The sequence below is a fragment of the Cyrtonyx montezumae genome, unplaced genomic scaffold, assembly GCF_038088225.1.
Source record: "Cyrtonyx montezumae isolate F1298 unplaced genomic scaffold, pur_monq_1.0 scaffold_4, whole genome shotgun sequence".
NCBI lineage: Eukaryota > Metazoa > Chordata > Aves > Galliformes > Odontophoridae > Cyrtonyx > Cyrtonyx montezumae.
In genome coordinates, this window is record NW_027072045.1 from 3419486 (window position 1) to 3445279 (window position 25794).

Sequence of the window (25794 nt, forward strand, 5' to 3'; positions counted from 1 at the left end):
GAATTTTTGTTTAGAACTAGAAGAGTCTAGAATTGGAAAGACAAAAACTGGATCCAAATAGGATTAATAACGTGTGTTAAAGTTTTCATCCCCCAAAATATGTCTGTGGGCTTAACTAACCTACCGTAGTAGTTTATACATTTGCAGCATTTCCTCTACCAGTGTTTAAGCATTTTAGGAGCCCGAATTCTGCTTCTACTTTGTGATGACCTACATAAAGAACTAGGGAATCAGAAACTGAAATGACAGCAGCCTTACGACATGTGGTTTTGCTGTGGGTGCCTGAGCACACCCTGTCAGCAGGACAAACTTTTGGTCCCTGAAGGATGAGGTCTCTGGAGAAGGGACATGCCTGTCCCTTGGGGATCCTAGAAGTCTTTTCCAGTCTTAATGATGCAGTGGTTCTGGTTCTATGGCTCTATGATTAAAGCAGTAGGTTGCTATCAGAAATAGCATCCTGAAGTACATCCTGCTGGCACCATGCTGCTTCCCTCTCAAGCAGTGACAGACTGCCTGTTACTGCACGTGTCTGCTGCTCACTGTCATGCCCCTGCGTGGCAAACCCTGGCCATGTGAAGGATGTAATGTGCAGTCTGGACTTCTGACTCTTTAAACTGACCATCACTAATTCTAGAGATGCTTCACTGACCGTTGTCTGCTCTTGATGCTGATTGCAGTGAGAACATGGGCTGTAATGTGTTACTGGAAATCGTTCTGGCAGTGTATGTTTGGATGGAAAATGCACAGCTTAAAAAATTGGTTACACTGCAAATGCCATGAGGTCCTTTTTATAGTAAAAACCTGATCCAACTTCTATAGGAGCAGCGGGAGTTTTTCCATTCACTCTGGTGGTGCTGGCTCAAGTCCCTAGTGTAAAGCTATAGATGTCAGCAGCAACAAGAAACTATCCTGGCTCTAAAGCCATTCTTTGCATAGAGAAAATTCTGTGTCAGCCTGTGATCAGTGCTGCCTGGACCTCCTTCCTGCCTGTCTCTACAGAGTAACTTCCTTTCTCCTCAAACAAACATTTCAAAGTGCAAGGGAATTCTTATGCATTTTAAAATGAGAAAGTTGCTGGTGGTAAAACACATTTGGAACGTAAGAAATAACTAGTTAGCTGGAGCACATCCTGCCTACAAATGTCAGGGAGCCTGTCAGATGCCACAAGACTGACATTTCTCCATTTCCAGATCTGAGACTGAGGAGTTAAACAAGCCCAGAGTGGTGGGGATTGAAAAGGATTGGTGGTACTGCTTTAAAAAAAATAATTAAAAAAGGAAATGTGCTCCTTCTTTTTTTCTTTCCATTTGAAAAACGGAACAATTTCTTAAATTGATGGAAAATGTTCTTTAAATACAACAATCATTTGTCTCCTGTGCCTTTAAAAGAGTGATTTCCTAAATCCATTCCCATTAGATACCAGAGCTGTAGAGACAATCTGTGCCCACCCAGCCATCTTTATTTGGACCAGAAGAAAATAAAATAAATGAGTAATTTAATCAATAAAGGCAAACAAGAGTGTTCTCCTTGCCCTGTTCATACTTACATCTTCTATTTATGATACATTAATCTGCATTTTCAAGGAGGCCTGCTGATAATTTTAACATAAAAAATAGTTAATGTTGCAGCAGAGTAACTATAATTATACTGCAGGTGTAAGGATAACCAAGATTGGTCTGTAGAGAGTGTTGCTTTTCTCTTTGACCCGAGTTTCAGTGGCAGATGCTGCATCATTATGGCCTGAAACTGCTTTCAGACCTTGGTTAGTATTTCTGAACAGAGCCAAGCTGATATCACAGCCTGAGGTGGTGCTGGCTGGACCTTCAGCTTGTACCTTCCTGGTACAGGCAAATCACAATGGGTAAATTCAGTTTGCTAGATGGAAAACAGTCTTCCAATGTAGCTAGCAGAAGCAAAACTGAAAATCGTCGAAATAGAGATATAGTTAATGACCCTGTTATGAATTGGAGCCCCCACAAGACCACTGCTCAAGAGGCAAATGTTATTAGATCTGAATCCGTGCCTTATCTCTTTTTAGGTCTTGGAATTGATTAATTTGATCCACATATCTTCTCAGTATCTCATTTTTAAAAGTGAATACCCACTCATGGTTGAAAATTGCATGTGAATTCGTGTTTGGATACAGCCCAGAAAGAAAGAAATGCCCACACCTCAGCCTCTTCCCCAAACCTTCAGGATGAATGCCTGCTGTTTTGCCATTGGGAAACATAAATGTCTTGCTGGATTTTGTTACTGTGCTTTTATGTACATAGTATTTGGATTAAAATGTCTTCTAAAGCCACAGCTGAATTTCCTCTTTTTTACAATTCCTTTTTCAACTAGTTAAAGAAATGACAAAGTAATTGGGTCAATGCTTGCTGAATCTATAGCATAAAGCTGTCCTGGTCCATTTCTATAGCTTCTGCATGTGTTTTCCAGACTAGCATTAAGACAGTCTGCGTGGCAGTTTTCATTGTTATATGGAAGATTTCTTTAAATTACTTAGAATATATAAATTAATACTTTCAGAAGGGCAGTCTTTGCCATAAAGCATTTTATTTTCCTTTATATTCCCTAAAAATAATTAGGTTGTCCTAGTTAGCTCTAGAAGCGTTAAGGAAGTGTGTGACGGAAGAGAAACCAACAAAATAGTGCAGATAAACTGAAATTCATGGTTTGACTTGGGGATTTTTTTTTTCTGTAGTGAAATGGCAACTTTAGGTGGACTGTATGACATTGTAGGGAGTAATCTGGTGTTAATCTGATGAGCTCATACTGAAAACTATGCTGTCACTATCTCTGTACATTACAGGTCAGTGATTTGGTCCAAGATGCTTCTCAGTGTATCCACTGATGATGGCATTTGTATGTGAGAAGAATGAGTATTTCTATATTTCTAGTACTTGTACAGTATTAACAGTCAAATATTGCTATTGCTTCCTCTTCCCCAGACCAAACAGTTCTAGGCTTAAAGCCTAGTTCACCTTCAGAGACACCAAGTAAGGTGGTCTCCTATCAATTTTTATGAATAACTGTAGAAAATAAATTCCTGGGTATTATTAACAGCTGGAGAAGATCCTAATGAGGATCACTTGATATATTGTAAGGCTTGACAACATGAAGAGAGGACATTGCATTGCTAACAATACATTTTCATCAGAAGTATCTATATTGCATATCATTGCTCTCTCCTGCCTGCTTTTAGAGGCTACTCTCTTGTCTTTGACAACTCCCATCACATTGAGCATTTCTTAATATTGGCCTGCTGATCTGATGTATTTACAAGCAACACAAATAATTGATGCTGAAAAAACAAATGATGTGCAGTCAGGCATGTTTAATCAGGATCCATATGAACATTGAGGTAATACACACAAATATATGCAGCCTTTTTTTTTTCCTCACATCCTGCAGTTTAAGAAACCCTGCCTGAAATCCACAAGCAATCCCAGAATATGGCAATTTCACAACGTTAAGAGCATTTCAGTCCAAACCTAGTTCTTTATACGTACACTGGCAGTGCACGTCAGGTCTGGGCAGGTTGGGGAACCGCAGCCAGTTCTGGCAGGCAGCTGCCAGGCTCAAAAATAGCACATTTCCTACAGGTTATGAGAAGATGGGTCTTTGCATGGAAGATGGAAGATATGCTAACACCCCGCTGAGGAAAATGGGACTGCAGATTGTGTGGCTATGAGTGACAGAGATATCTGGCAACAGAATGGGGCTGTGAAATGGAATGGGGGAGATCACTGGATCTACTGCTGATGGAGCTGGCTGTTTGCTCGGTGGGACACGTTCTGCTTTTTCATTAATTCCCAGCAGGACCTGAACATTGCCCCCCTAGCCTGTATTTGGCATGGTATAAACATGGAGCTAAGTGATGCATGAGTGGCAAAACAGCTTGCTCTGGGTACTTCTGGGTAGTGCTTGAGCATTGTGAGGGTGTTCGCAGACTTAAATACACCCAAGTGCAAAAAGGTTTGCAGGATTACTTGTGAGATTCATTTCCCAACCTGTCTGCAAGACTGAACTTGCTAAAGGAAGGCAGGCAGTCCCCAGCTCCATAATTTACTCCCAGTAGAGATCAGTCAGAGCCCGAGACTTCTTCCAGTCACAGTGCAATGAAAGATGGAGCAGTCTGCAAGGAAATGCGATTAAACCAATCTGCCAGTGAAACCCAAATCCTGTCTGCTCTGTCCTCTGGTTCTCCTTATCCATCCTGTCTCTTCTCTGCTTGGGGTAATTAGATTGAAAGCTCTTCAGAATGAGGAACTGTCTGCAGCTTGTCTCTTGTGTGCCACTACGATAGCAGTTGGTACATCAGAAAATGCATCAGTAATTAACGTTTGTCTTTACCACCTCTGATGAAGACATAGAGCTTTGGCCACCGATTTCTGTGAGAATTTCCTAAGGATGAGCACAGAAATGTTAGCACAAATAGCACGCAATGGTTTTCCTGAGGGATTTTAGATTGTTGTGAGCTGAGCAGGAGCGCAGGAAATCTCGTATATGTTTTGACAGTTTGTGTGCAGAAATACAAAACCAATGTGAGAGTCAGACTGGGCTAAATAGGCACTGAGGCACTGCTTCCCACCTCTGTCCTGTGCAGACTTTCCAATCTCGGACAGTGCTGACTTCAGGGCCTCCACATCTCCCAGTTGTGCCCTGCTGTACAATTCAGACACTGCCAGAATCCCTCTGTGCTATTGTCCACCTTCTGTGGAGCACTGAGAGTGCACCTCCCAGCCCCACCACGGTGTTTCCAGGACAAATACGCAGAGGACAGAGTGACTCAAAGACCGGGGTCATCTCAGACCACAGTGTTTTCTCTGAAAATAATGAAGCAGACTCTTTCCAACGCCTTACCTTCCAAAGCCAGAGCCCCGGGCTTTAGCTTGCTGCATTCCCGGCTCGCTGTTGGGGCAATGGCATCTGTTTTTCTTTCTCTTTCCAATTTGGAGCCGAGAGAGATGGCCCCTTGTTGCAGAATTGCCCTCTCTGTGCTCAGTCATTACCTCTGCAGCTCGGCGGTCAGCCTCCCAGACCTCTGTAACAGATGCTATTGTGCAATGTGAGCGACCGTGATTGAAGTTTCCAGAACGGATTTTAATTAGAACCATAACTTCATACAGTAGCTTGGAACGAGTACAGGGGAAAAAATCAAAACGAGTTGAAAAAGAAAAACGCCAAAAAAAAAAAAAAAAAGGAAAATAAAAAGCCATTCTCTTGGCATCTTGTACTGAAACGCACCGGACGGGAAATACTCTGCATATCTGTGAAAGACAAAACCATAGAGCAAACAATATTGATGTTATGAGAGTGACAAAAAGCCAGATCCTCACTGGTGTAAATCAGCATTGCTTCATTGGTTTCATGAGAACTGCCATTTCTCATCGACTTCAATGGGGCTGTGCTCGTTCCACCAGCTGAGAGCCCAAACCAGCTTGGCACAAGTGAAACCAAGATGCTTTGAATGCTTCTTTCTGGTTTGCTTTTTAAAAATAAATAAATACACACACGCACACACGTGATATATAATTTGAATAAATCTTTTGTTTTGTAGATTGTCCTCCACTTGGTCTGGAGACACTAAAAATTACTGACTTCCAGCTCCATGCCTCTACAGCAAAGCGATACGGCCTCGGGGCCCACAGAGGAAGGCTTAATATTCAGGTAACATCCATTTTGCTGCTAAGTGGGAGAATGGCTTCAGGTTGTAAGGCTACATAAAGGGAGCCAGTGGACGGTTATTGGTTCTGACTGCCTTGACAGCTCATGTAATTCAAGTGAAGGGGAAACGCTGGAATTAGAGCAGCGAATAAGGATGATGGATCACCCTTAAAGTTGTGGGGTTTATTTCCCCCAGTTCTAAAAGTCGTGTGCTGAGGGTGCAAACCCGAGTGGGGCTCCGTGGGTGAGCAGGAGCTGCAGGAGCAGCGCATCTTACAAGGAGGCTGCCAATGCCAGCGACTTTTTGTCATTTGCCTGTCGTTAATGACAGCAGTTAATTGAAAGTATGTGGCTCTGAGCAAAGCTCTTGCCCTCAGGCCGCTTTTCAAAGGCAATGAATATGCTACAAAAGATCCTGCAATTCGCAAGCCATTAGCAAACAGTCTGCTTTCTCTGCTTTTATTTATTAACGCTGTGCTTAGCTGCTCTGTAGGACCAACACTAGTTTTCTAACTCAACGCGTTTCTCTTTTCAACTTCAGTAGCTTTAATGGGTTAATTTTAGTCAGAAGGCTCCGTAAATCAATCTGCAGTCACTCCATCAGTAGAGGCAGCTTCAGGTGAGCGGATGGGGTTCAGGTGCAGCAGTTGAGTGCATGTGAGGTCCCACCTGCGGGCTCTGCAGTTGACTTCTGCTGAGGGCTGAGCAGTTTGCATCTTCTCAGCAAGAGGAGTGATGCTGCAACAGGCTGCCCTGTTCAACGAGTGTCCCAGAACAGTGGAGCTGTGGCTCTGAGGGATGTGATTAGTGGGTACGGTGGAGGTGGGTTGGGTTTGGATTGGGAATCTTCATGGTCTTTTCCAACCTTGGTGATTCTGTGATTCTATAAGACTAACGATATAGATCAAGAACTGTGATGCATTTCTCTGAGCTCTATGTCTAATGTTAAAGTCCCGTTCATTTATATACACGTGAATAGCTGTGGGGTCAGACCAGGAGCCCATCTAGCCCAGTATCCCATTACCACTAGTAATTCCTCCTTGAAATAAGTAGAGGAGAGTCTTTGGTATGAATGATGGTTCTCCTACTGGTGGTCCCACGTGTCCAATGGAAGCTGAGGGAGCAGACTCCTGCTGGGAAATGAGCAGCAGCTAGTTCTTCCCTCCCAGAGGTACCTGAGGCTTAGGGCAGGCTGGCTTCATTTCTTTTGGTGTCTTGTCTCCCGGGATCTCAAGGCTGTGCTGATCTCCCCCTACATTCACCTCCTGGTTATAATAATGCTTCTGCCGGGTCTGTGATGATGGATTACTGCTTCATTTATTATACAAAATATATACATATATCTCTACCTCCTCATTCTGCAGCTCTGTGCCCTCCCTGCAGGGCTGTGGGGTCCTGGGTGGAAGGACCTTCATTCCAGTGTCAGCTTAAATGGGGCATCTTCTCTCTTCTTTGGACTGAGGTCTTTGTGTGGAAAGATCGTGCATGGTTGGTTGCTTTGTGTGTTTTCTCTTTTTCCCTGTGAGCAAAAGTTTCATAATGTCACTGCAGCTTGATACAGATTTTCATGTTGTCATTTCCTTCAGCTGCAAGTTCTACATGGAGTGACTCTCCTTAATATGCAACAGCTATTTTTTGCAGTTCTTTGGTACATGGAGTTATCTAATCCTGTGGCTCTAGGAGGCCTGTATACAAAATAATCCAACAGCACCCAGCTCATGGTGAACTTTGACTTCGGTGCCTGCTCTGCTGTATTTTCTTGTTGAAATGTAGCCTTTTTCTGTGCTACAACTTTAGCTCTAATGGAGATTTTTAATAATCCACCAATCCACAGTTATCTCCAGGACTGAAAGCTTACTGGTGTGCTGTAGACACAGTAATTCCCCAACCCCCTTGACCATTAGCAGTTACCACTATGTCGGGCAGCATTAAGGGATGCTCCTGTGCTTATTTCTCCTTAGATGCTGCTCCCTTTGAAATCAGCTGAAAATTAACAGCATTAACTTACATTCTGCAGCTGAAAATTAACAGCATTAACTTACATTCCCTGTACCTTGCTTTTCAGCACTATGTTTTATGACTTGTGAGTTTCAGTTACATTGCTGTGGTGTGTATGCTTATAGCCAAGCACAGGTCAGGCTTAGCAGGGTTGTCTACTTCTGCAGTGCCCTTTGTTTGTTGGGTGGCACCTGATATCAGCTGCTGGAATTCCAACTTGTTGTTCTTTGACAAATATTCGATGATAATTGTTCTCATCTTTCAGGAATGAAAGTTTTCCAAAGAAATGTGATATTAATTTGAACTACTGAATAATAATTCTCCTCTCTTTCTGTCTTCTCTGTGATGTCGAGGAGAGGTTTAAAACCTAACGAGCATCATGCTAATGGGCAGCATTCTTAGTCTGATTGAGGGCCGAGGATCCCAGCCACAGCACTGAGGGATATGGGTGTTTGGTCTGCAGAAATTGGTGGAATTTCATCAGTGTGCAGGGAATTAGCTTGACATTGGTTCAAGGTGCTCTGCAGATTGTAGTGCTTCCTGACAAGCACTGGTTTTCAACCCTAAGGCTCCATCAAATTCTGATTTATTTTAAAATGCTTTGAAACCTTTTCTTGAAAAAAGGTTCTAACTAAGGCAGTGATCATATCTGCGTTGTGGTTCCCATTGTTCAGGCCTTCTTGAAGAATTTCTCTTCCATTAATAGAGCTCCTTTCCACACAGTGTGCTTCCCCTTGCATATGAGCGTTGCTTTTAAGATACTGGAGTGAGGACATAGAAGTAGGTGGCTTCACACACATTTGGCAAATGCATGAAGTCTGATAACATTTAAGCTACCCTGATGTCAGATTTGAATGCTTTAGAAAATGAGAAGGCTCAGGAATTGAATCTGTGTCTGTTTTGCAGCACTTTCTTCAGACATTACTGGACTCAGACAGGGAAAATGGGATTGGCAGCTGCCTCTCCTTGTTATGGATTAGACCAATCCAACACCTGTTTTGGTAGAAATTGTGTATACAAAAGGAAGCACACAGACCTGTCAGTATCCAACACTGTTACCTAATGATGACTATAATTTCCATCACAATATAGAAGAGCTGAATATCAGAGCTTAAAGGAGTCTCTAATACACATTTTCAAAGTTTTCCATACTCTTCATTTCTATTTGGGAAATATTTAAAAATATCCTTTCTTGGAGTTGCATGGATGGCAATGATAAATCCACATTAAACACAGATGATATGACATAAAAATAAATGTAGCCTCTGAGAACCATATGGAGAAGCTTCTGTGCTTTCTATGACAGTAGCCAGCTTGGTGCAGAACATTTCCTCGGTTTCAGTAGCAAGATAAATATCTGAAGACCTTGCACGACCTGTTTCTTTGACTATTATTTCTTGTGTGCTTAGACTGTGCATAATAAAAATATCTTGCAGCTATATCCCCTTTGAAATGTGGAGACGACTGCTTATGGGGGGTGTATTGTCACTGCAGTTCAGAGTATAGGTTGGTAAGAAAGTTGGAGTCCAGCAGGGAGCTAGCTGGGTGCTCTTGAATCCTTAAACTTAATTTTGCTGTAAGGTCTGAAAACCCCTGATGTTGAAAATTTAGTGATGGGAATGAGAACTGATGGAAAATAGCATTGCTGTTTCCATATGCTTTACGCTCTCTTTTGCTGATTCTGGGGGAAAAGGAGTTAACTCCACCAGTAACCATTATTGAAATGGAGCAGAGATCACTTTTTAGGACTTTCATAACTCTGGAGGCCACGTGGGTAATTTGTTTTTGGTGAAGGCTTTGTCAGGCCACAGGCACAGACAGGTGGACTGGACTAGACTGAAGTTCTGTTTGTGCTTTCTGAGCTATATTTGTAAATAATGGTTCTCAGTTTTTTTTAAGGGGTTTTGCAGAGTTCTTTCTCTCACACACTTTGAGCAAGAAAGCATTTTGGTCACTCCATATAACTGTGGAGAATGACAGTTTCAGGGTGCTTAAAATTGAGCCAAAGGAGAAAATGAAATGAATGATGACTTCATGTTTTCTTTTCTTTTTCCCAAGAAGGACCTTTGGTTTCTAGGTTCTGATTTATGAAGAGAGTTTTGCTTTCTTTTCAGGCAGGTGTTAACGAAAATGATTTTTATGATGGTGCTTGGTGTGCAGGAAGAAATGATCCATTTCAGTGGATTGAAGTAGATGCTAGAAGGCTAACAAAATTCACTGGAGTCATCACACAAGGAAGAAATTCACTCTGGTCGTAAGTACATGCTTGATTTTTTTTTTTCCCCTGATATTCTGAACTTACAAACCAAAGGATTCATGTTTCAGAGTGCTTCTGTTTTTGAAGAAAAAGGAAGAATGGAAATGATGCGTGAAGTTGAGTATTGAGTGGAGGAACACTAAAAGATGAAGTTCTCATATGTGGCATAAAATGCAACTTTAAAGCTAGCAAAATTCTGTAGTCATTATTTACATCTGTGAAAGGAGGCAACAGGTTATGTGTCTTTGTACTTATTTAGCCAAATTTGATTGTGTTGAGCTTTCTAATTCTTTTCCAGTATTTAACTTAGTTAGCTTATCATATTAAAGAATAATTGGTGAAATTCCAATGTGATTCTTAAAGGAACAGTTAAAATTTTTTATATCTATATTTTTTGTTCTAAATTGGAATTTATAACTCAAACCCACACAGAAGGTTTTGACCAGGAATGAACTGTTAGGTAGCAGGCATGCAGTTTGGGCTTTATGGATGGGAGGAGGACTCTATGCATTTTGAGACTGTGTGCTTTGAAGATTTTAAGAAGCTTGCCATGAGTAAGGCAGCAGCCCAATTCTGTTGTTGCAAAGAGGCAATCCAGCCGTGTATAGCTGAGGTCTACTACATTTGGTTCCCCAGTGTTGGCTGTTTCTAATGCTGAAATTGTGAGCATTCTGGCTATTTCTTGAGTTATTGGTTGAGTATATTGCAATGGGAAATAACTGCTCTGCAAGGAGTCGGATGCATTTGAGTGCGTTTACTCATTTGCGGCCTGCTTCTGAGTGTGGGTGCCCAGATCACTATGATACAATTTAAATGGGATGCAAATTATATGCCAGGAGTAGAGCAATAAGCTGACGTGAACAGGAACTGGAGGCAAAGGTTTATTTTCTTCCTGATCTTTGTACAGCATTCATTCAGTCTCTTTTAACTTCTGGTTGGGTCTCACTGTATTGTGTGAGCAAGTTACCCTGCTCATGGGGAGAGACCTTTTCCAGCAAGTGCACAGTATTAGATCTGTTCTGGTCAGATCCCTCATTAAGAAAATTTGTGTGATGTACAGTAAAAGGCAAACAAGAAAATTATGTTTTTCTTAACTATAAAGATATAACTTGCCTTCTACCATTTAATTTTCTGGTATTTTATTTCTTTCAACAGTGGTGTGGAAGCAGGAGCCTTTTTGGCAATAAAGTTTCTATATTTATTCCACACTGTTCTGCGTTGGATAATTATGGTAGCCAAGAATTGTTCTTTCCTGTATTCATACTCTTGACATTACTATTCTCATCAACACCAGCACTGCACTGCTTTATCTTGTCACACTGCTATTATTAGTATAGCTGTATTGTGAGTTTGCAGCCAGACAAATGTTCTATTTGTAGCTGGTATTCAGTCTGGGTTTTTGGAGGGATTTTTTTTTTGGTTTTGTTCTTAACTTACTGAGTCTTGCCCCTTGAAGAGTTTGCAGGCAGAATGGTGACAGCCTGCAGGAGGAATGGGACTGGAGCTGGTGGAGCAGATCCAGGCTCTTCCTGAGTTGTTGCTCAGTGAAACTGGCACATTTCTGCCTTGTGGGGCAGTTGAATATTTCCTGGAAAATGTGGCCTCTCTTGTCAGCATTTGGTTTGGTAGGCATGGTAGGATGGGTTGATGATTGGACTAGATGACCTTAGTGGTCTTTGTCAACCTTAATGATTCTTTGATTTTAACTTGGTTTGTGGGAGTAACCTCCCTCGTGTCTACCTCACTTCTGCTGCCCCCATCATCAGATAGAACGGATGAAAATCTCTGTAGTTGATGTTTGGGTTATCTTTTACATGCGTCAAACTCTAGATTTTAAAAACAACTTGGTACCCACTGAGGTACAAAAATAAGATTTATAATATGCAGATCTCATCTGGACTAAGAGGGGGTGTCCTATGGTTTCCAGTGCCTCGGCACTTGAAGACAATGGGCCCAGAGCAATGTCAGGTGCTGCCTTCTGAGTTAGTTGTAGCAGAGCATCCCCCCACAGTCAAGGACGTGAGAGGAAATTAAAACCATGAAACCCTGAGGTGGACAGGAGCTGCACAAAGAGAAATAAAATCTGAAGAACAGTAGAGACACTGAGCATGATGCAGAGCGTGCCTTGGGTTGGAATTGAGGAGCACTGGTGACTATGTTGGCACTCGTGATGGCGGCAGAATTATTGAGTGCAGTAAATTGCCCTTTGTAGCCCTGCTGAGGAGAAGCTGATGTCAGCTTGGTGGGTTTTGTGCTGCTATGGGCAGGTGCTTTGGTGAGTGTTCTCTGTAGAGACAAAGGGGAGACACATTACCTTCTTCCTCTTATGCTTAGCTGCCAGTACCAGAAAGGACTTTTTATGAAACGAGAGCTTGTACAAAAAAATGCCAATATGTTACCTGAGGCATCTTCCCAACTTTATGAAGTTATGTGACAGGAAAAGAGTGCATTTGTAGATAACAGAATCATAGGTATATTGGAAAATAAGCTTATTTTGGGTAGGAGAGCCAGAAAACAGCCCTCTCTTCTGTGTTGTATTAGAAACAAAAGCCTGCCAAGCTTGAGAGCCAAGGTAGGATTTTATTTAAGCCTTGGAGATTTTCCCAGCATTATATAAGAAAGTCAAGACACTGGGGTGTGTGCATGCTAGGTTCACCAATGCTATTATGTGATACAGATTAAGAATCAGGAAAAACAACTTTTCTCTCTTCATATTGAACAAGAAACGTGAACAAAGTGGGGAAAAAAAAATACTTTCATGAAAGTCAGCTCTGAACTTCTGCTCAGATCAGATTCATACCTGTCCCTGTCCCTTTAGCTTCCTGCAGCTGACTTAACGGGGACACGTAAGATGACAAGGAAAGGCAGGCAAGGACACTGCACTGAATGCTGCAGGAAATCACTCTTCTCCTCACTGTGAGGCTGCAGTTCTGGAGCTGTTGGGAATCTGGCCTTTGATTCTGCAGCTGCTTCTGATGCTACAGCCAAAGCTAGCTTACTGGTGCAGGAAGCAACTCTTTATTGCTTTATAACGGCTCTGGCATCTGTCACCTGGCTTTGCTAATGCCTGCTCCACCCAAGAAGAGATAGTCTCCTCATCTCAGCCTTATTGATCAGTTTTAGGGACTTCATAGGAAATGGATGACCTAAAGGTCATGCTTGACATAATGCAAAGAACACAAAAATGCATGGGGCTGTCGCCCTTTGTACACCAGCAGGAACTGCTTCACTTTAGTTTGTCCTGTCTCAGTTTCACTTGCAGAGTTGATTTTTCTTGTTTGCCTTCCCAGGGCACTTGTGCCCAAGCTTGAGACATGAGAGCATTAAGGAGGAAGAGGCCAATGTGCTGAAACAGCTCTTGAAAGCACATGTGACCTGACTAGAGAAAGAAAGAAACCATGCTTGGTTAGTAATGAATACTTGAATTGTTTAATCATTTCCTTTATAGAGAAAAACACTTCTCGAAGTCAAATTCTGTACTCGAGCTGTGTGGCTGCAAATTCCATGACAGCTACTTGGAAATAAATCTTTCTGCTTTTTTCTCTCCCTCCTGTTACAAGCAGCAACAAGCCTTGCATGAAACCTCCTGAGTTGGGAGAATCTTAACCAGTCAAAGCAAATATGTGCACTTGGTGGGTGTTGCTATTTGGGCACTGCAGGTGCTCCTGTGAAACCCAAAACCATGGCAAACCACTCTGTTTATCAGTGCCAGCTGCAGGTTGGGCTCTCCTGCAGATCTGCAGATGTTGAGTTTCTGAGGCAGTGGGGGATAGCTCAGAGAGCCAGGGCTCCTTTCTGCCTCCCATTCTGATGAGATGTGAAACTCAGATGTGCTACTCTTGTGGGCTGGTATAAATAAGAGTTAACACCTTGAAAGTGAGTGGGATGCCCATTCCTTCCTACAAAATGAGCAGGTGTGGAGATGAGTGTCTTGTTGCAAAAATCATCACTAACAGAAGGATATTTTTGTTCTCTCTTTGAAGAGCTGTTTTGTTTGCCTTTTAAGAAGGTCCTGTGAGCGATGTAACCTTTCAGAGATGCACATGACATCCTCTCCCTAGAGGCTGAGGATGCCAACAGATCCGATCTAGCTGAGCTACTGGAGGGTTTGTGGCTATTTGGGGGAGAAATATAGTGTGGAATTCTCCTTATTGCTGCCAATACATCTTTGAATTTTATGAATTCTTATCTTTAAACAACTGTTCAAGGCTGAGTGGGACACTGGAAGCATCGCTGTGGAATTGGACCATATTTAAAGCAATGATGTGATAGTTTAAAATATGCACTCTTTTGACAGAGAGGAAGAAGAGATTAATCACTCTTACCAGTTTGGCAAGGATCTAAAAAACATAGGAAACATGTTTCCCACAACCCAAACAATCTTGATAGCTCAGCGCCATCTTTTGTGTTGAGAAAAGACCCATATGTTTAAAGTGACTCAATGTGTTAATACAAACTAATTCAACAATTTCGAGGCAGAGGATGTTTTGATGTTAGAGAAGTGGATGCGATTCCTCAGCAGGTTGTATTTGTGATGATACATCCTTTTAAAGTTAATCTTTCAAACATGTCAAATGATGCACTAATATTACTTGTCAGGAAATAAAATAGTGTAAAAAAGCACGGTTGAAGCAATTTGTGCAGAATGCTCATTCTAGAGTAAATCTCCACAATTTTACAGGAGAAATTCAAAATACTTTTATATATATATATATATTTATTTATGTATATATATATAATATGTATATATATATATTTAAAGAACTCACAGCCTCATGAAAATACTGTAAGCTTTTCTTTTATACAAAAAGTTCTTTTTTAATTTAAGAAAGCAAGTGGGGGACAGCAGTTCTCAGTGCTCAATTTGAGTAGAGGTTAGTCTGTATGATTTCTTGTGAGACCAGGGTGATTCCCACCTGTCTGCTACCCTTGTAGTATACTTCAGCTGGATATCAAATATCCAGTAAAATTGACTTAGTATCTGATAACCCTTGTTAAGTTTGTTAGGGGAATAATTTTGCAGTTTCCTATAGCCCATTCACAGGCTTTTCTGTGTGTTCACCTCCATTTCCTCAGGAGCCAAGGGATGGTTCTTAAGTGAGGAACAGAAGAGCGATTACTCATTGGTATTTGAGTTGTTGCTACAGATACCCAAGAAAACAATTTGCACAGTATGTGAAAAGAAGGGGTAAAATACAGAGAGAAAACAAAACAAACACAGCACTGCTGTGGAAGCATAGTGGAATAAATTGTAACCTTGGTCTGGTTCACAATAACAAGAGACATGTTTGGCATTGACTTCCAAAGCAATACATTTTTTTCCCCATGTTGGGGATGTGAAAACAGACCCTGACTAAAAACTTAGCAAATTCAATGAAAAAAGTCTTAGTGTTTCATCCAAATCCTGTAATAAAATAGGCAGCTGCTGTGTATGGACACAAAATGTTATGGCACATTAAATCAGTGTGAGCTGATATTGGCCCTGACTGGGTGACAGGGGCTGCAGAGATTGTTATAGCTCCCTGAAGTCAGGTCTCACTGAGTGAGTTCCCAGTCCACTAACATCATATCATATATATCATGGAAGTTATGAAACAGTCTGATTTCAGTGTCACTGGTTATCTGTTATTAAAGAATCGTAGAATGACTTGGCTTGGGAGGGACCTTAAAGATCAGTTAGTTCCACCTCTTTTCCCTAACTCTGGCGTGGTGGAGCTGCCCCGTGGGGGGAGAGCCTGCCCTGCTCTTGGGGGTGTTCAGAAGGGAAAAGGGACTACAATGAGAAGCTTTAAACCGAACGAGCTGAAGCTTTTAGGAAAAGGATATATCGCATAAGGTAAACAGGTTCATCACATCTATCACTCACAGCATGGATTTGTATATCTTTTAATGGATATTATCCAGTGAGAGTTTGGGCTAAGCATGGGGTTACCAAAAAGCTGTTGGGCAGCTGCTCCTTTTCCACTTCCCAAGCCAGCATCCCTCCTGCACACAGCAAGAGCTTGGTCATAGGTGGGCCCTGGACAGCCCAAGTTGGTGGGGGCAGCCAGCCCATGGCAGGGGTTGGAGCTGGATGAGCTTTAAGGTCCCCTCCAACCCAACCATTCCATGAATTTCAAGGAAGGTTAGAGATTAAAACCTTGTAAAAACCCAATCTAAGGTGCTGCCATTGGGTGGGAAACACATTTTGCAAACTCGCTAAGAAGGGAGTTTGGGGAAAAAGAATAAATAAAAAATCCATGTTTAATTCATTCAGAGCAAGAGAATTTCTGGCCCTGAGCTTTTCTGCACAGGGCCTCTGAAGAGCCAGATTTCACAGCAGTGTATTCATTTAAGTCAGCTAGAAGCAATTTTAAAAATTAAATATTCACAGATTTCAATTATTTAAAGAAAAAAAAAAAAGCCCATCCTTGCTTGCTGTTCTAGCTCCATCTCTTAAATTGTGTTCATTTTAATTAGTTTGTAGAACTTGCTGGGCTACCTGTGATTAGCCAGAGCATTTTTTAATTTGGCTTATTTCTGAAACTGTTGGGCGGTGGGTGCTTTAATACGGTATCCACAGAAATATTACTGTTATATAAATGGTTCTGTATTTATTTGCATAATGAGATTACAGATTGCTTTTCCAATCAGAAAATCATTAACTACCAGCACGCTGATCGTATTGCATCATTGGAGATTAATCTAATGCTTGGCTAGCTTTTTTATTATTATTATTATTAATTCCTCTATTTCAAGTACTTGATTTATTGTTGAAGGACACAAATCTGTTTGCCTATAGTTTCTCTCTTCTACTTTTGAGTTTTGCAATGCAGACATATTGGATTGGCCTGACAGCAAATGATATGGACAGCTGGAATTGGGTCCACTGTAGACGGTGCTCACCTGAACTCTGCCAGTGCTTTCTGGTCTCCTCTGCATCATCTCCGTGGCTGTGGGGTTGAATTTTTGCCTGCTTGTTTAAATCCTGTGGGACTGAGTGGTGTGGACAAGCATCCTTTGAGGCTGGGATAATTCACCTGTTGCTCACATGGCTGTCTGCAGCTGAGAAGCTTGGCTCTAAATAGTCCACGCAGCAGATCCTGTTCATACAAAGTAAAACCATATCCAAACAGTCAGAGGTCGATGTGCTCACCTGCTGGCAGCCAAACATCCTGGCACCTCTCCGTTGCTGCTCCTGGAGGAAATCTGCTCTTGGTTCTCTACTTTGATTCAAGTTTCCCCTTAGTCCACGGACAAGTTATTAGGCTTCCCCCAGCTTGCTTTTTTGGATGAAAATAGATAACATTTCTCATTCATCACAGGAAACTGAATGTAAAATTGAACATGTCCAGATAAGCATATTTTGAAGACAGTGCATTGCAGGTGAAAATTAACCAATCACAGAAAATGCTTTTACTTCCTGCAGTGGGATTTAAAAAGAAATTTGGATTGTATTTTGATATTTGCATTTAGTCATAGCAAAGCACACTGGCACTTCTCAAATAATTTTTTCTTGAAAAGGTAAGGCTGGCATAAACCTCAAAAGGGATCATGAATGGGAAATGCCTGAACCAAGTAAACCCTGTCACATCTGTATCTCGTGACCCTTTTGTAGCACAGATGAAATGAAGGCAGGCATGAAGGTGGTGTCCAAGCTCATCTCTGTGCTAGTTCACGATGAACTGGATATAAATGCTAATAATGTCAACCTACATCTTCTAGGTTCCAGCTGAGAAAACTCTTGGTAACTAGTTCAGCCCTTTCTGAGTGCTGGCACAGGACTTTTCCCTGAACTGTCCTCGTGACTCTGTAACACAGATTTGTGTATTTCATTGGAGGTTTTAGAGTGAATTCAGAAGAGCTTCTTTACACCTGTATGAACATCCCAAGTGCAGTAATGCTTTATGGCTTTCTTTCAAGTTTCCTTGGATGGGCCCAAAATATGTGATGTGACTTGCACCAGAAATTGATGTCTTCAGATCCCAGACTCAATGAGATGGAACTTTCTGTCCCCAGGTGATGCCCACCAGTCCTTCTAGCACAAGACTTTGCTTCAGCTATTGTGTTTCTGTGATGGGTTTCTCTGAAGGCTTCACATTTCTGCACATACCCAAATGAAACAGGCGCTCTGCATGTGTTGAAATCTTCAATTCCAGGGAGTGCTGTCCTTCCCTTGCTCAGACTGGCTGCTGGTTGGAGCATGTGCACCACATCCATTTGCTTCCTGGAAGTATAAGACCTTCTGTGCTCCATGTGTGTGGAATAGCTGCAGCTTTCAAGCAGATTGAATGTGTTAAATGCTGATCTGGGTCCATAGGATTTTCCTGAATTTAAATACATTCAGAAATGTCACTTCAAAGCAGAAGATGCCCTTTTTGGAGGGGAATCTGAATTTACATCAGCTTCCTTAGTAGGAGCAGAGGCTGGTTGCTTGGTTAATGGCTTTGCTTCTTTGTTTTTGGTGGTTTTTTTTCCTTATGATACATAGAGGGGAAAAAAAGATGAAGAACTTACACCCATAGATACAGTTTTGGTATTTATTGCTAGTGGGAAGGAGAAAGTCACCCGCAATTTGTTTATTCTGTACCTCAACAAATGCAAAGGGGTTGCTTATTCTTTACAGGAGGACCAGACTGCAGCATGTGACCTAACGCACTGTGATGATTTACATACTCCCATGATCGTTTGAAGTCCTTCTATTCTGCAGCTGTACAAGTCTGGATGTGGTCCCATATGTATTTTAACTGGCAGACTGCCTCTCAGAAGCATTCCACTTGTTATCACTCAGGATGGATTATGTGTACAGCTGATTAGTATACATTTTCCTTCAGGAAAAGTTTGAACTTCTGTGACTGTACGGATTGAGAAAATTAAAATATGGTAAATAAGTCCTAGCTGGGGAATGCTTCAGAAGCAATAATATTTTCTGGCTCATAACATTGCCTCTTTTGGTTGTTTATCCTCATTCTGAAATCTGGCCCTAATTCAGTTATGTGAATTGAATACGTGCACCCCACATTCAAACCTGGGAGTATTTCACTCAGACTTGCTTTCTTTTTCAATTGGAAAAGTTATTTTTCCCCCTTCTTGGAGTTTTGATGACCATTTCTGAAATTGTCTTGTCTGTGCTGGATGAATACCATCCTTCCTTCAGTGTTGATCCTGTTGCCACGTTATTGCCATTGTTGAGGGAAGAATGTTAATTTCTCTACAAGAGTTGCTAGAAACTTACGTAGGGCACTGCAGTCATTGCCTTCCTTGTTGTATATCCTCTCACAGCATCTTGAGATGCCAACATGGCACTTCCGAGGTCCATCCAGAAGAATTCCTAACCCCCAGAAGGCCATCTACTGGCAGGCAGAAAATTAGTATTTTCAAGGGCTGGTAACTTGCAGAAGTCTTCTAATAAATGTGATGTGTGCATTACAAACTATACATAGTATCAGTAAGTTCAATCTCCTTTACAATAGCCAACATTTTCCCCCTTAATATAACAGAACAAAAACCATTCATCTAAAAATCCTGGTCAGATGTTTGTAAAGGTCAGAAATGGAGCCTAACAGCCAGGTTTGTTCAGTCAATGCTTTCAAATTTGTGTGTTATTTAGCCTCAGAGTTTTGGTGTCTTCCTCTCTATTGCTAATAAAACGATGCAGGTTGTGGTTCACAAGCCATAGACTTCTCAAGACCTGTGCCAGGTGAAGGACTAATGCTCATAGCAAGGAGTGGAACCAGCCTGCAAACAGAAGAAAACTCTGAACCAGGGAATAGGAATGTTCCTGCTTAAAATTTGCAGACTTTATAAAGGTTTTATTTTATTTTTCTAAGCTCCTGACAGCAGCAGAAACAATAAATGTTCTGTAGCTTGAAAGGTAAGATTTTGAATGTCAGAATATCTGTTTTTTTTCTTTCAGGGTAAGCAGTCCCTCCAGGAGAGCAGTGTTCCCTCACATCCTGGGTTTCCAGGATATTGACTTGGGATTTTCTCTGCTTCTGTTCACTGGGATTTTTTTTTGATCATCTGCTAAATCTAGATTCACGTGTCACTTTTTTCATCTAAGTGTTGATATGGCTGTGCTAAGTGGGATTTCCATTGCTAGCAGCCTCACATGCTTTATAACATGAAACAAAATTTGCAGTTTTAGCTGTGGAAAAATAACTTCAGCTTTGTCTTCTTCCAGGAGTAACTGGGTGACCTCCTTCAGAGTATTGGTGAGCAATGACAGCCATGCTTGGACTGCTGTCAGAAATGAATCTGGAGATGTGGTGAGTACCAAGAAGCAGATATATATATATATATATTCTTGGAAGAGAAGTAAATCAAGGAGAAAGGGAGACTGTCTATATGGAGTTTTGATTTGTGACATCAGTCAGTATAAAGGTCCCATCAACCTGAAGTGAATTTAAGAGCACATCATGCAATGCAGAGTTGGGCTCAGGCTATCCTTTAAGGCAGATCTCCCTGTGTCTGACAATGGATGTGAGTGCTGCCCTGACATTACTTGAGATGAGATATGTTATTAGCATCAGGCCACTGTTTCATGGGGCCATGTCATGTACTCAAAGTGCTCACTACAGAGGGAAAGTGCAAACTCCTGCTCCTCTGCCCCTCTCTCAGGAGCACTCTCAGTGTGGGACTGTAACAAGGTGACTTCAGCTGATTCTGTCACTGTTCCAAAAGTCTTTTTGAAGAACTGATCTTACCATTTTCATGTTTGTTGTCTGCACAGATCTTTGAAGGAAACAGTGAAAAGGAGATCCCTGTTCTCAATATGCTGCCAGTGCCACTGGTTGCACGCTACATCCGCATAAACCCTCGGTCCTGGTATGAAGAAGGTAGCATCTGTATGAGGCTGGAAATCTTAGGGTGTCCTTTACCAGGTAAGTCTTGCTCAATTGGTGTTGCCATCACTGCCTGTGCCAAGACACAGAAATTTTATGTTCTTTGAAAAATTTTTGCTCTTGACACAATACCTCACTTTCCCGGGCAGAACTATGCAAAAAGAATTGGAGAAGTGTGGGCCATATCAGGAGAACTCATTTCAAACGCAACTCCATAGTATTCATAATTGGTTATATTAATAAAACAAGATTGCATGGCAGATCTAACAAGATTGTCTCTGTTATTTGGGTTGAAGTGCAATGCAATTAATCTTACTGAGAGCACACGTACTAGGGAGGCAATAGAATTATATATTGACAGTCACTTGCAGATATCTTAAGCTTTTAGGGCAAGAATGAGCCATTATAATAACACAGTTTATTCTCATTTTTTTCCTTAACTTCATTGCACAGGCTATAGGACTTCTTTGAATTAATGTGAAGGGAAGTGCTCTGACTGATAGTAAATGATCTTAATCCTAGGCTGAGACAAGTAACTGGGTGCTGAGCAGAGATGTTGAGCATTTGATGTCTCTTTTATTATATGTGTGAAGTATAATTAGAGTTTGTTATTCAATACCAAGTGAAAACTTAAAAATGGGTCCTTCAGTGTGACAGACTTGTATTTCTGCTAATCATGTTGTAAATAGTCATATGGTGGATTATCTTCTGCATGTCTGCAGAACTCTATGTTCAGAGCTTCTCAAAGCTGTCATTCTGCTCACTCCAGATCTTTCATCTCCTTTTTCTCTCTTTTTTTTTTTCCTTCTCTTCTCTTAAATGCTGGCACCCTTGGGCATAGATCTCTCTTGGGGCTATGAATAATATTTTCAGAAATACTCGAACCACAAAGAGAACTGCCTTTCCAGAGCCTGTTTTAATTGTGCCTACTGCTGTTCAGAGACTTGCTGCCTCCGGTTCTACTGTTGATGTAGGGTCTTCAAATGCCAAGTAGAGGTAGCCTGATTTTTGTCCTTCAGTTGTTTCAATATTATTTTAGACAGCAGCTTGTAGAGTAATTCTCAACCCTTCTGAATTCTATAAAACAGTGTTTAAAGAGGAGAGAGTAACACTACAGGTATTTTGTCAATTTGTTTTATGCTGCAGCAGTTTTACATGTGTACTCTTATCAGGTATACACCCATATAGGGCCAAATTCTGCTTCACTGTTGACATCCATCACAGCTTCACAGGACCATATTGGTGAAGGTGTTACTGAGATCAGAATCTATCTGCACTTTGTCCGTTGTTGAAATAAATACTGTTACAGCTTGTTGAAGAACTTGGATTAGCTTAGAAACAGCACTGGGGCTTCCTCCTGACGGTTCTTTATTGAGTTACTTGTCTGCACTGACCAGTTATGTTTATTTTTGAAAGAAAATATTATACTCATTCATTGGGAAACACAATGAGAATGGGATGGGTTCATTCAAAATGTAATTGGACTGCGGGAACTAATGGGTTTTGATAAACTGCTGACCCATCTTTTTAGCTCAGATTGGGCTGACATTTCTTTCTCCTAGCTCACTTTATTAATTGCAGGCAAAACACTCAAAACAAAATATTCCCCAGGTTGCACAGACATTTCCATGCATATTTTCCACCAGCAGAATATGGTTTATCTTTTGCAATTGCCTGTAAGTGAATGTCCTCACCCTTTGAGGGTTCACTTGATTTGGTTCCAGTTAAATAGCCAACTGGTTTGGCTTTGAGTCCAGCCTTGTTGATTGTGCTGCTCTGCTATACTGCATTGACTATGCAACTAGAACTCAAACTTCCTGTTCTGAAAGGGGTTTTCCATGTAAAACTGAGAAATGACAAATTCATCAAAACCAGTATGTAGAACTCTGTCAGTTTACCCAACTCTGTCCTTTCAGAAGCCAGTGTTTTATGGAAGTAGTTACACAATACTCAGTTCTCTTGAACAAATAGTGTACTTGTGATTTCTATCCTGCATGTTGATGTACAAGATACCAAATTGTCAAGAGGAGCAGTTGGACAGACTTCAGAGCTCCTGTGCACTGTGTCATCCTGAGCCAATGTCAATGCACAGGTAGATAGGGTGTAGGGAAGCTCTTCAAGGTAGAAGGGTGGTTTGTAGAGAAGGAAAATGATTCTGGAGGTTTTTCATACCAGACCCTCATTTCATGTCATTTTAACTTGTAATGGTACGTTTTATGTCTTTATTAATCCCTGAGTACGTTGAGTGGTTGGCACTCAGCCTGTACTACATATCAGCTTTCCATCATGTAGGCTTAAAGGAGAAGGAATATCAGATCAAAAAAAGAAACCTGGGTAAAATATTAATACTCTAGGAAAGCTTGTTAGCACTGGCAGGAGGCCGTGAAAAAAGCAAGGTCCTGTGGTAGGACCCTGGTAATGAGACCTGCTGTGTATGCTACATGACCCAAACATGGACAAAAAGTGAGAAACTGCTGCTTAAAAGACTCTCACAGAGATATTACCGATTAGATCAATAGTATTACTAACATACTTGTCACTTTCATCAGTGCAAGGCTTATATGTTTATCAGAATGCATTTTTGCTGTGCTGTAGGCTAGTTTTGACAAATTTTCTAGATTATGACTATAGCTCTATAGAAACAGCTGTGCTATCCAACAGCGTCATTATCACCTTTCAACCAACAGAAGCCATTTACTGTTTCACCTATGGAAAACCACTTAACTGCTGGGCATAGTGTCAGCAAATCCTGCCTGTGTCAGGGGGTTGGAGCCACCAGTACTTGATAGCGAAAATAAAAAACAAATGCACCCACCCATAATTCTCTCCCCAATCTCCAGAAATATCAGTGTTTACATAGATGTAGACCGACATGCACCATCTTTTGTAATTGGCTCAGAGGGATGGATGTACTTTTTTTGCCTGTTCTTTTTCAAACTTGAGAAAAAAATCAAAAAGAAAATGCGTATGATCAAAAGTAGCCAGAGAGGAGAGAGAAAATTAGCCTGGCTCTTCATGCATTTATTTATACTGTCGAGTATTCAAGGCAATGGGCAATCTTTTAAATCGAATACATTCGTGATAAAATTTAATTTTTAATAATTCTTATATAGAAGACTATCACTGATATCATGATTATGCCATCGCTTTCAACTTGAGATAAAAGATGAACTTTAACTCCCTGGTAATGGAGTGCTGTGTTCTGCAGTGGATGCATCATTCGGTCCTATTTTCACTGCTTACCTCTTTTTGTCAAGCTACCTGGTTAAGCCCAGGGATGTGGTCATAAAACTCCACAGTTAGCTTTGATTACTGGTGATTGTGCATGCAGCAGCACCGAATTCAGTGCATTACTTTTGAGAGTAAATTTTTGCTTGAAGTGACAGCCTGTCCTAAGGTTCTGCTTTTATCGTTACAAAGCTAAAACTTAATCTTCTGTGATTTAAAACTTTTTTGGAAGTTCTCCTGAGCAAATACTGAATAAAAATGAGACCAATTTCAGTAATGCTCCTGGGAAAGGCCAACCTGTAATTTATCTCCATACTCCTCACAACACATTTGTCTTCCAAAAATGCGGTGACCATCTTTAAAAGGATTTTATTCATATTTTATCTGTAAAATGTTTATCGTTCTAAAGAAGTATTTCCAATGCTTGTTGTCATTATGTTATTCCTTTTTTATAATGGAATTGTGCACAAATGTGCATGGGAACTTCTTCACAGTGCTGGTGATGAAGCACTGGCACAGGTTGCCCAGAGAGGTGGTGGAGTCTCCTCCTCCTGCCTGGACACCTACCTGTGCAACCTGGGCTGGGAGTTGCTTTGGCAGGGGGTTGGACTTGGTGATCTCTGGAGATCCCTTCCAACCCCTACAATAATTTGATTCTGTGATTTCCATTAGAGTTTTCTGTTATTACTAGAATAGAACTGTAGAAACTCATTAGGAAGATCAGATGAAGGTAGAAAACTGTTCAGAAGAAACCACCAGAGGTCAGGGATTTGTTTTCTTTTGGATATCTCATTCAGTCTGTTGAACTGGAATTAATTGTGAAGTATTGGACTATATCTCAACATATGTAGAAAACAATCCACATATAGTAGAATAGTGTTATTTCATTTCTGATTTAATATGAGGTGGTAATGTTCAAGACTGCCATGAAATGGATCATGTGGAAAGAAAAAGAAAAAAAAAAGAGCCTTATAACCACCGGATACTTCTGCCAGTAGGTTTTTTTGAGATAACAGTTTTGTGGAGTCCAGTGGAATTCACTTAAATTATATTGAAATGAAAAAACAAACAAACAAAAAAACCCAAAGAATAACCACAACAGTCATTTGCTAAAATGGCCTGCTGGGATTTCCAAAGCAATCTAAATGATTTCGAGTATTTTCTTCTTTTTGTTTAAAAACTTATCTAACTCACCTGGAATTAGTTGATTACCTCAACCACATGAGCACCACTTCTGAACTTGACAGCTCCATCCACATGATGCAGTGGAGGTTCATCAGTGAGAAGCATATGAACAAATTATGAATGGCCGCAGTGTTTACTTACTGAATGAGATAATTTAGGTTTTGTGAATTTTTATTTCATCTTCGACTCACTGCAAAGACTTTCTTACCTTTACAATGCAATTTGAAGGGGTGCTGAAAATTAAAGGAGGCAAAAATTCAACACAAGATGGGTGAGCAAAATATTTGGCAATATATTGGAAGCATCAGGGCTCCTGCACAGCTTCTGCAGGTGCTGTGGAGAGCTGCAGTACAACAGAAAATTCAATCTATATGTCAAACTGCTCAGCAATAGGTCTTCACTAGTGCTAGGTTTAATTTGTGGGCAATCCCCAGAGCTGTCACGATGGACTATTGGGCAGTTTCAAACGGATCTCCTTACATAGAAATGGAAATGGAAAAGGCTTCCTAGCCCATCTTTTTGAAGAATTAAAGTGTGAAGGAAACAGCCCACCTTTACCTGAAATCTTATTTAGTGGTCATGTAAAGACAGATTAGTGGAAGAAAAGTGAATATATTCTTCTGTTTAAATGGA

The 25794-nt window shown here is 41.0% G+C and overlaps 1 protein-coding gene across 1 annotated transcript in view; it reads left to right on the forward strand.

The window, feature by feature from the left end:
* CPXM2 (carboxypeptidase X, M14 family member 2) overlaps positions 1–25794 on the forward strand; it is a 63223-nt gene that overhangs the window by 16732 nt on the left and 20697 nt on the right. Inside the window, exons 2-5 of the mRNA XM_065746070.1 lie at positions 5564–5673; positions 9783–9922; positions 20088–20172; positions 20637–20787. Coding sequence (XP_065602142.1) covers positions 5564–5673; positions 9783–9922; positions 20088–20172; positions 20637–20787 — 486 coding nt within the window. The remainder of the gene's footprint in view (positions 1–5563; positions 5674–9782; positions 9923–20087; positions 20173–20636; positions 20788–25794) is intronic.